The 11199-nt window shown below is 37.7% G+C and overlaps 2 protein-coding genes across 4 annotated transcripts in view; one reads left to right on the top strand and one right to left on the bottom strand.

Annotated features, from left to right (window-relative positions):
* The window catches only part of LOC104806368, a 3947-nt gene extending 885 nt beyond the window's left edge, over positions 1-3062 (top strand). Inside the window, exons 2-9 of one of the 3 annotated variants that reach the window (XM_010531233.1) lie at positions 23-186; positions 345-432; positions 744-1200; positions 1319-1369; positions 1752-1849; positions 2330-2455; positions 2558-2647; positions 2749-3062. In XM_010531233.1, coding sequence (XP_010529535.1) covers positions 23-186; positions 345-432; positions 744-1200; positions 1319-1369; positions 1752-1849; positions 2330-2455; positions 2558-2647; positions 2749-2862 — 1188 coding nt within the window. In that variant the 3' untranslated portion in view covers positions 2863-3062. Of the gene's footprint in view, positions 187-344; positions 433-743; positions 1201-1318; positions 1373-1751; positions 1850-2329; positions 2456-2557; positions 2648-2748 lie in introns of all 3 variants that reach the window. The other 2 variants (XM_010531232.1, XM_010531234.2) reach the window with 2 other exon arrangements.
* A 95-nt stretch (positions 3063-3157) lies between these two features.
* On the bottom strand, positions 3158-9471 carry LOC104806367. Its single transcript, XM_010531231.2, has 16 exons — positions 9079-9471; positions 7971-8318; positions 7624-7849; positions 7276-7524; positions 7048-7163; positions 6822-6920; positions 6617-6704; positions 6261-6490; positions 5975-6159; positions 5660-5859; positions 5169-5501; positions 4981-5082; positions 4396-4693; positions 4159-4307; positions 3778-4062; positions 3158-3582 (listed from the first exon to the last, which is right to left on the bottom strand). The coding sequence occupies exons 2-16, from the start codon at positions 8267-8269 to the stop codon at positions 3397-3399; spliced, it is 3045 nt and encodes a 1014-aa protein (XP_010529533.1). The 5' UTR covers positions 8270-8318; positions 9079-9471; the 3' UTR covers positions 3158-3396.
* Between the last annotated feature and the right edge of the window lie 1728 nt (positions 9472-11199).

Raw genomic sequence — 11199 nt, 5'->3', positions numbered from 1 at the left:
ATATTGGAATGCCGATTTGCAGTTTCATCATAAAAAAATTGTGGGAGGATCCCTGTTTGGCACTCAAAGTGTGGAACCACCACAACAGCATTCACAGACAACAACAACAACAACAACAACATTGGATAAACAGAGGGCTGAGTCAGCTAGGAAGAATGTGAGAGCTCTCAATAATCAATTCGCAAGGTGAACAATGTGTTCCAGAAAGATTGTGGCAGACTTGCTTTCAGAATAGTTTCATGCACAGCTATATGGTTTACCAATAATATGCACCCTTATTCTGATGGCTGTTTGATTTCCTTTGCCTTCCCTAATAAATTATTTTATTTTTTGATGTAAACCAGTTGGGTGCAAATGCAGCTAAAAAATCACCCTGATGAACTTTGGGAAGATGGGTTACGTGACTATCTTACTCATGCGTCAAGCATTCTTGTAAGTTATCTACTTACATGATTTTGCCTCTAACTGAAAGGTGGATCAAACGTTTGATAAGGTATTAGTTTAGCGTGAATTCGGAGGCCACGTTCTCTCAAATGCACACATGGTTTTGTGATGATTTTGGTAACTGATACCTAATTTTTCGTTGAATGTTATCTATCATTGTTATCTTTCTGTTATGGCATGATTGTCAATGTGTATTCGTAGCAGGAGGAATCAGCTACATGGGTCTTTTGGTTCTTGCATGATATAATTTTGTTTCCTTGTTTGCTCATTAGTTCTACTCCGTCTCGATTCTCTTGCAGGAGAAGTTTAGTGATGTGGTCAACTGGCTAAAAGCAAATAGTGGGAAGGGGGAGAAACTATCTTCTGAATCTCATGGTACAGAGAAGAAATTGGTGGCCGAGTTCAAGAATAACGATGTTAAGTTATTTCCTGATAAGAACTCATTTGTTACAAACATCTCAACCACGGGTGCAGCATCTGCATCGAATAGTCAGACTGGCCTCTTCTCGAACAGTCAGTCTGGATTTTTCTCCGGTAGTCAGTCTGGTTTGTTCTCGAACAGCCAGCCTGGAGTTTTCTCTAGCAGCCAATTCGGTTTAAATGCCAATAGCCAAAGCGGGTTGTTTGGCAGTGGGCAGTTTGGTTTGACCACCAGCACTCAACCTAGCCTATTTCCCAGCAGTCAATCTGGAGTTGTTTCCAATAGCCAACCTTCATTTTCATTTTCTAACAATCAATCCCTGGCCATGCCTGGAGGTATCAACTTTATTTTTTAAATCAGAATTTATTAAACTTGTGATGGATCAGCATAAACCTCTAGGATAATTTCTTATCTCAGAAACCTAATCCCCTTTACCTCGTTTGCTGTTTCTAGTCAGTCTGGTGTCCATTACTGCTAAGCGTGACGGTCTAGAGGATGCAGACGGTGGTGAGTCTAGACAAGTCTCTGTTTTCATCATGTTGGTTTTTGCTCTCATTTCAAGGATTAAGTTTGAAATGACAAGTTTAACCTATTCTGGGTCCTGATTAAGGAAGGTGTGGAAGGCATGGCATATTTAAAATTGTTTTTGAGAATGGTGATTGCCCATTTCATTAATTCAGATGTTTATTTTCCTTGCGTTATTCTAATGAGAACCAGCTATCTTCTGTTAGATAACTAGGAATTGGGTTGCTACTCCCATGAATCCATAATTTTGGTCTATTATCTTGCTCAAAGTTCAACTTACACAATAGAAACTTTCCATGAATAATACCTGGAGTATTTCATAGTATCATCTTAAACAGAAATTGCTTTTTTGGCATAGCAGAAGACGAGCCACCTCAACCGAGCAGCCCATCTGTCAAGAAGGCTGAAGAGAAGGGTATTGTTGTGGTTCATCAAGTCAAGTGCAAGCTTTATGTCAAGGTACTCTGATATAATTTGGGCTCTTATGATACTCTTAGCTAAAAGTTGTCTGATATTACTTGTTCTGCTGGATCTTTAGTCACTTCCTCAATGTCTTCAGTTGGAATCGTCCAAATTTTCTCCTTGTTCCAGTTTCTATGCAATTTTGTCCGTTAGTGATTTATGATAAACAACCAGGATGAGGACATGACATCAATAATCACTTTTATGTATAGCAAAGACAATCCTTTTCTTATACGGTGGTAAATGAACTTAACATCACAGTTTGGTGTGTTTTACCTTGAAGAGGGAAATGGCTAATTTCCCTTTGAAGTGCTTGTTTCCCAGTCCATCTTCATCCTTGATTCCAGCATTGTTCATAACACAAAATGCTTGGAAAGGAACCCCTTCATCGTTTTTATCTAATATATCAGGATGTTCTGTTTCAGTCTTATAACTCCACTAAAATCTGTTTTGCATGTGTTTTCTGAATTTGTGCAGTCAAATGACCCAGCAGATAAAGATACATGGAAAGATAAAGGAACTGGGAATCTCTGTATTAAGTGCAAAGAGGGCGTCGACAAGGGAGCAAAAGAATCAAAACCAACGATTATTGTCAGAAATGATGTATGATTCAGTATATACTTCAACATTCACTTAGTTTTCTAAATTCTGCATTTAATTCACATCCATACCAGATATAAAAATTTACCCTTTTCACCAAACCAGGTTGGAAAACTGCTTCTGAATGCTCTACTGTATCATGGAATCAAGACGAATGCGCAGAAGAACTCCCTAGTTGCAATATTCCACACCTCAGTAAATACACATCCCCTGCTGACTATTGCTTTGCTTGTTATGTTACCATATCTCTTCTGGTGTTCCTTTTTTTTTTAAATTTCTCGGGTTTGTTTATGCAGGAGGATGATTCAAACGAGAGTGTTACTCCGAGAACATTTCTGATAAGGACAAAAACTGCTGAAGATAGAGATAAGTTAGCGATAGCGATAGAAGAATACGCCCCTTCATCATGAAACACCAGCCAGGTCAAATCTACTGTTTCATTTTTCTTCTTTGTTGCTGTGAGGGGTCTCCTGGAAATAACACGAGGCTTTGTTTAAGTCAAATAAGATTGTTGTATGGTTCAGGGAGAGGGAGAGAGAGGCCAAAGATACTTTGTAGCATAGTAGGGGAGATGTTGTGCCAATTCAGATATGAAGAAGGGCTTTCTATTTATGTTTTCTTTCAAAATCTGAATACTGAATGAAACTTGTGAGTAGGGAGACTCTGCTGTTGGTCATAAAAGGCTTACAGTGAAATTTGGCCCTATGAAATTGAACCAACCTTTACTAAGAAATCCAGTAACACTGATTGAGTGTTGTTTCCAGTCGATACAAAGCGCCTATTGAAAACTGAAGAAGCTCTCTCCGACTAAAGGCTCTTGAGGCATTTCCCCCCTATGTTTCCCTATAATTTCATATTTTTACTCCAAGAGGGTAAATATATGGGAATAAAAGCTATGCATACATCTATGGTTATCTACTTCGTACAAAGAACTGATCCTCAGCTCAGGTTTCTATCTCATGATTTGATTTACGAATAACAAAACGATCCACAATCTTAACAGAGTTGACAGGGTCTTGCTGCACTGTTGATGCACTCCATTTGCTCGGATATATTCTCTCATGGCTCATCTTCCCCGCCTGCTTCGGCTCTGAATCCCAATCTCTATCCAGCTTCCATTCCTTCGGTACCTTTACCCATTTAATCAAAACAAACAAAAAAAAGATCATGTTTTTGATCGTACCCGTGTCATAGAATTCCCTTTCTTCACTCCCGAGTCCCAACGATGAAAAATCACCGAGTAGACTCATGACCGAGTTAACTCATTGGCAAGAATGTTGCTTCCATAGCAGTGGAATGTGCTTTAGTACAGATTGGTTTCTGACCTTGTCAACTGCGAGGGTGAATACTTCAATGTCTCCATCACGTCTGATGTGGAAACGGGTGAAAGACTTGTAGTTGGCTATCCGGAGAGAGGAGAAGGCTTCATCAAAGTGAATGTGGAGCCAGTTGATGCATACGTACAAGTAACTTCCGAACACCAGCGATACCACGGGTGTTGAGAACACCCAGAAGTAGAGGAAAACGGATGCGTAATAGATTGCAGCTCCTGTCCTAGAAAGCTTCTCCATCCCGTGTTTGCAGATGTTGCTCCGTGTCACAGCCATCACCTGGTGTCATTAAAGTACACTCTCACTATCATAACATTCGTACATATAGTATGGATTGGAAGAAGGGATATATGTGATATGATATTAATCCATTACCTCAGGAACATCAAAAGCTGACATAAGATACTTGATGCAAGCTGGATACAAGCCAAACGTCCATTGCTCGATACGAGCTCTAAGACCTGTCGGGTCTGGAAAGTGCTCGCTCTCCACTGCCCGGTACCACTGGTACAAAGTATGGTACCCTTGTATAACACAAAGACAACGGTTTCAACTTTAGATCACAGAAATGAAAACACGTTATTTCAGTTTGGTGTACAATAGAATACTGACCGGAAGTTGCGAGAAGATTATGCTGAATACACATCTCTATGCCCAGTTCCAGCAGCAACATAAGAATCAAAGCTGAGATCAGGTGGGCAGAAACATGGAGAATTCCAATTACCACCCGTTTCTTCCGAGACAATTTCGAGGGAACAAATGTAATGGCGGTTATCAGCAACATAAGGACACCGGCCAATGAAACATACGATTGCTCGATGACATACACAAAGGTACTCCACACCGTGCCAAAGAAACTTCCCAAGTGACCAGAAAAGGAATCCTCACGCAAGATGTGACTTAGCTTACACTGAAAAAACATCAAGGAATGAAGATAAGGGATTCCTGTTGAACCTAAAAGATTGTTCACAGAAATAAGCATTTTTGCTATTTGCAAAACCCTAGCGGGAAAATCAATCATCTCGCATTTGTTATGCAGGCTTTAGCAGAGAAATGCTTGAACAATGTCAAATCTGAAAACTTTTATAAAGAAAAGCATTACAAGTAGAAGATAGACAATAGCGTACAGACAGACAGACAGAAAAGGAAGGAAAGAGGAACTCCAAACGATCAGAAAATTGAGTAAAAAACTCTCACCTGAGGGAACAAGGAAAATACCAAGATGAAGTATATAATGCCACCAATGAAATCAAATTGCCAGTTCTTTTTCCGAAATTTCAAAATATTCCCCAAAGCAATCTGTACAAAACAGCAGACAACCATATAACATCTGAACTTAAAACTAAACAAGTCGATCGATGAATAAAGATAAACACAACATGTACCTTGCTCGAATCATCAACGGAAGGATAGGCAGCCTTGCTTTCATAGGTAGAGCCGTAAAACTTTGAAAAATTGCGGAAGACATGCGTCGGATGCAAAAAGGCACCACCACAACCGTTAACAAGAAGATGCTGGACATGGACAGGTCTATCTGATTGAGTACAAGAATGACGCATATAGTGATGCAAATCTCCTGCCATTCTAAGTTTACACCTTTCTTTCAAGAAATCACATATCAGATGCCTCACGTTCTTCCCAGTAACATCATTCCAGTACCAATCAAGCAGCCAGTTTGGTTCGTGCGTGATAATGATCACTGCATCATTCTCCCCAACCTAACCAAAATGCAAGTGGATAAAAGTGAAACATAAGAAGAGAAGAGGCCAAACAACCCAGAGGCAATAAAATTTCCAGGCAGGACATTAAGCTAAGCATCTTCTGAGTGTAAGAAAATCACAGAGAAAAGGAAAAAAAATAAGGAAGCAGAAGTTACCTTGTCTTTCACTAATTCAGAAAAGAATTTGAACTGGTAGACATCAATATCACCATGAAGGGCTAGGTCCAAACCAAATACCCACCATCCTTTAGGCAGCTGCAGAGCAAAATAACTTTTCCTCTGGGGCATTAACCAGCCACCCAACCAACTCTTGTGACATATGTACCTCATGAAAGTATGGAGTCCGTCGAACCAGTCTACGTGAAAAATAACACTCTAGTCAGAGGCAATGTTAGTAGAAAACAAGAACATATGGAATTTTGTGTGAAAGAAATCACAAAGGGATAAATGAAGCTGAGTGTTGAGACTAACCATGGTTTCCCGGGATGAGAAAACATTGAGGGCCAGCATAATGCCTCAGATCAGATATTCCATTGGGTAACTCAGGCTTGTTGACAGCAATAGAGTCATTTTTGTACCAATGGGGAGGCTGAAGAGCATACTCAAAGGGGCAAAAGAGACGGTTTTCATAGGTGAATGATGATGGGTTGGGGTACCTGCAATAAATCATCAGTAAACATATCCATCTAGTTACATTTACAGCCTATCAACACTAGAAAACATGTGAGGAATGACGGCTAACTCATGAGCGACTTACGCAAGATCTCCCCCAATAAGCAGCAAGTTACCTCGTGGAAGAGATAAAAACCCATCACCCGACGAGACTTTAATAGAAGGCTGAGCAAGAAGTTTTGCTACGGCATATGATGAGTTTCCACCATCACCAGTATCTGCCATAAAGTCAAACCAAAGATCTTCCTTTTCGCTTAAGTGATCATATAAAAGCTCCCTCTTCTCAGCTTCAGCATGACCCTTGCTCATTGCAGCCTAAAGAAATAAAAGAGGAGGAAAAGAGGCAGCCAGAAAAAAAGGAATAATGAGATATCTTGTAAAATCAAACTGCAAAGCAAGAGAAGCAAAAATCTCGCCATGCCATAAACTATGGAAGCATGCCTGCATCATTCGCATGTCAAAGCGTCCGACAAAAACCGTCACTGATACCAGGAGGTCAAAAACAGTTTTGAACAAATCAGCTGATGTTCTGCAGTGGATAATCAACCAAGTCATAATTTCCCCTTAAGATTCTCCTTCGTCGAGGAGACAATAGTAGATAATAATAAATGCAGAAAGGAAGAAGACTAGTTTGCATTAAGCATACCCTGAATACCAAGGAACCATGTCCAAAAAATTAGGTTTCATCTGCTGCTTCTTCAGCTTCTCATGTTCATCAACGGAAAGTGGGTGTGTAAGAGCCCACCTAAACAGTATAGAAGGCATCAACGAAAAACATACCAGAAGTCAGAAAATAACCAATAATAGAAATAGAAGTCAGTTTTTTATGTAGATCCTTTTCAGTTGAAATGTTATGCTAATAAACTACTCACCCTGTTGATCTCTCCACTACATAATTAGCAATGTAAAGACCGATAAATGTTGCCCACAAAGAGTAGATAGGAGAAATTTCATCAGATGAACCAGGACAAGACCCATTGCAAGCCAACTACAGATAGGAAAGAAGGAAAGAAAAGAGTTTTAGCAAGACAGAAATTGATTGTTGATCAAATAAACAATTAAAACACATAAAAGCTGGAACCAATTTTGAAATAGCGAACCTCCCCATAAATGACCCATTTGGATAACAGTGGATAATCACTTGCAGATCCAACCGGAGCAAACCACGATGAGCAGACTTGGTCTTTCAGCTCATTCATACGAATGAATTTCGCAAGCCATGCACTGTATTTGTCTTCTCTTTTCCAGAATGGAAACCAGCTCGAGTGCCTTATTTCAAGAGGTCTGTGCCTCAAAATAGCACGGTTACCGCAATGACTGTAAAACACACAGCATGCTATGCTAAGAACCTACAAGATATAGAGACATCAAGAAAAGAATTTTAAAAAATATATATTTTTTAAAAATTAAGAGACGTTGATGTACAAGATTGGGAGTGGTGTACTTACAGCACAATTCTGAAGAATGGCTAAAATCTCTGGGCGTTTTCCAGCCACCCGAGAAACAAGACCGATATACCAGAGGCCAAGAAAAATGATATGGAAGACAAGAAGAAAGACTATGGATGATATGTATATAGTTAAAAACAAGGACAAATTCATCCTCAAATCTAAACCCATTGACTGAAAACTCGGAAGATGGTACAAGGCTGCAACTAAAATCCAAGCAATGTACCTACAGACCAAAACAAAGAAGTAAGAGGACAATTGGATTAAAAAAAGAAAGACAAAGAATGGTCAAGTTTGAAAAATGACATTATATACTAATCTGAAAAAGAAACTATTGTTTCACTTACCACCGACTGAAGTTTGAATAGCTCGGTCTGATAGTCTTCCCGATGAATGGAGATGAAAAGAAATAGAAAAAGCCGAGCAAACAAGCATACATAGACCACCACTTGAAGTTGTTGTCTAACTTTTCTACGAGAGTATGCATGTTGTCGGATGAAATAAAGAATAGGCAACCTAAAATCACAGCAATAATTGCATGGCGAGAATGCTCATGCGGATAAGGGTAAGTGTGGGTTAAAATGGTTCTGACCCTCTCCATTTTGAGGGTATCTAATAATCCAACAGGATGCTTATCAGAGCCCATGATGTTCCCTCTGGGCTTAATCCTCCGATTTCTTGATACCTTGCCAAACCTTGACAAGAAAGAGTAGTAGGTTAACGGAATAACTTCAAGATCCCAAGTTCAAGTTCAAGTTCAGCAGATGAATAATTATGCATAGAGAAATCCGCCCAAAAGGGGTGGAGGAATATATATGCTCAGCAAAATGTGATCCAATAAAGGAACAAAATTTATGAACTATGTTGATGACCATGAATCGCAAATGGTGAACAAACATCCATGATTTATTGAACTAAAAGATACCCCCTTTTCGATGGTATTTGTTCAACAAACAAGGGAAAGTATGGTTAATCAACAGTTCAACACCATTATTCCTTAACTTATAACGTTGAGATATTTACCAATGTTACCATTTAAGAACCATCAGTTCTCACAAATCACAATTCCCACTCCAAAGACAGGGATTACGACATATATATTGCGTCTATATACATATAATTCCGATTTTAATAACTATACATCATCTAGAAAATCGCAACTCTGTTTAGATCAACTACACAATCCCGGAAACGGAGTTATGTCCAGGTGAAGTGTTTAGCTAAAACAGTAAATCACGTGTAAGAGAATCCATAAACCAACAAAAGTTTGAAAGATTAAAGACAAAACCCACAATAGGAAACGCTCGATGTTATACAATCTCGAAAATGGGCAGCCTTAATTTCGTCTAGATCATCGTAAAGACAATGCTAGTAGATAGGGTAATACCTCGAAAGAAGATGGCATCATCGTAAAGAACTAACTAATTGAATGGTACATCAAAAACAGCAACATACCTTCAACTGCGAAGAACACCACCGGAAATGGGTCGAAAGTCAACTAAGAACCGTAGAATTACGGCGACGCTCGCAATCAGTGACCGATTCCCGACGAATTGCCGATCGATCGTCGAAATCAGAATTATCCCCGAAAATTCACAATGACCCTAGAAATTCTCCGCGAGATTGTTGAATTCACGGGGATAATCGATGATCCAGTGAGTCAAAGCGAAGAAGAAAACATCACGTGGCTGTGGTTTTAATGGCGCGTTTGCTGAAAAAGCAACAATTTTTTTAAGAGGGAAAAAAAACCCCAAAAAAAAAAGAGGTAAGAGGCGGTTATCAAATTGGTCACCATTTCCGTCTGAATTTTTCTTTAAATGTAAAAGAACGAGAAGAAGGGAATAAACGAATTATTCCGTTCTTGCTTCTCTTCTCTCCCATGTCCGAATCTTTTGTTCGAATTTTTGCAATTAAAATATTTTTTTAAATGCAAACAATTTCTATAATTTGCAATCAAACTCCTGTACTTTTTAAACATTTTAATTAAGTATCGCACTAGAGCTTTTTATAAATTAAGCCCCGTTTGTTTATGTTAAAAAAATTAAGCTTTTTTTATTAAAAATATTTTTTATTTAATTATACATGGATACATCAATCTCCGATTCAACTGTGTATGTATTATAACACATACGAAAATACACATAAAAAAAATAAATAAACACGTGTATTATAACATTTCGGATTTAATAACAGGGTATTCAGATTATCCAGGGAAAATTTAGATGCGTATTACAGATATATATATATATATATATATATGGATAAATTTAATTTTCAAAAAGAAAATGAACGGAGTCGGTGTATGCATTTATAACACGTGGCACTGTCTTTGTTCTGGACATTAGCCCCAATCTTGTTTGTCCCTTTCACTCATCCACCACATGTTCTCTTTCTTTTTCTTCGTGTTCATTTTTACGCAAAAATATATTTTTAGTTTTAATTTGATTTCCATTTCAGACACATACATACATACATATATATATAAATGTATATATATGTATATGTAGGTAATCTATCTGGATTTTTGAAATCAAAATAAGTTTTTTTTTAGCGTGGATAAGCATGAAAACACACCACATGTTCTATGGTTAGACACCCACCGGTTCATGCACTTTTTTTTTTGCTCGGAGTTGTTTGCTGCATCTTTTTTTTTCTGCAATTTTCATTATAGGACACATAATTAGGCAACAAAAAAAAAGTTTCTTTTTAGCTTTCCTTATTTTATTTAATTATTTAATTCTCAAAACCTACAAAAGTTTTTCTAGATCCATAATGTGGAGAGGTGGAATGCAATATAGATTTAGAGAAAAATAATAATTTATTGAAAATATAACATTTTATTATATTCTCCATCTATCCTTATAAAATATGTTTAATAATTGTTCACATACAAACCATGTCATTGGAAGTTATTGACATAACAACTTTATTGGTAAGAAAAAAAAATAACATTATTTTGTTTAGAAACACATAATGGGAACTTTTTTAGAAAGCCCGATAACACAATCTACAGTGTATACAGATGAAACTTTCACTATCACTTCCTAAATTATATATAGAGTTGTACCGACTAATTATAGCCAAATCGTATCTATTCAGATCTTAACCGAATGATCTTAAACCGAATTAGATCTCAATTAAATTAAACCGATTTGAACCGATGTTTAAATCTATCCGAATTAATCTAAATCAGATATAAACCGGTCCGATTTGATCTAAACCGATCAATCATTGACCAAACCTGGATGTCATTTATATCCACATTTCAAACACGTTGGATAAGCGCAGACTGACGGAAGAGGGCGCACTCATCAAATGCACAATCATTTTAGGCCAGCAATCAAAGCAAAAGTGCAACCAAATGATAACAACATAAATACAACAAAGGCGGTCCAATATTATTGTATCGCATGCATTTATTATTTAATTTGTTACCAAACTTTCACTTTTTTTTGTGTGGCATCTGTTACTCTATCAAGCTTCTATAATTTAACATTGAATATTGTCACGAGAACAACTAGAGTTTTGCTATATAAGCTTTAGATCATACCTACAAAGGTCGAATCAACTCAACAA

This window comes from Tarenaya hassleriana, unplaced genomic scaffold (assembly GCF_000463585.1).
Source record: "Tarenaya hassleriana unplaced genomic scaffold, ASM46358v1 Cleome12, whole genome shotgun sequence".
In the NCBI taxonomy this organism is placed as follows: Eukaryota; Viridiplantae; Streptophyta; class Magnoliopsida; order Brassicales; family Cleomaceae; genus Tarenaya; species Tarenaya hassleriana.
Note: the sequence above shows the minus strand (reverse complement) of the source record. Positions and strands in the feature narration are given on the sequence as shown.

Coding starts and splice junctions, on each gene's coding strand:
- LOC104806367 (XM_010531231.2), bottom strand. CDS start 8,269: ATGGGCTCTGATAAGCATCCTGTTGGATTATTAGATACCCTCAAAATG. Junction 5,860..5,974: donor TCTCATCCCGGGAAACCATG/GTTAGTCTCAAC, acceptor TTTTTCACGTAG/ACTGGTTCGACGGACTCCAT. Junction 4,063..4,158: donor CAGCTTTTGATGTTCCTGAG/GTAATGGATTAA, acceptor TAATGACACCAG/GTGATGGCTGTGACACGGAG.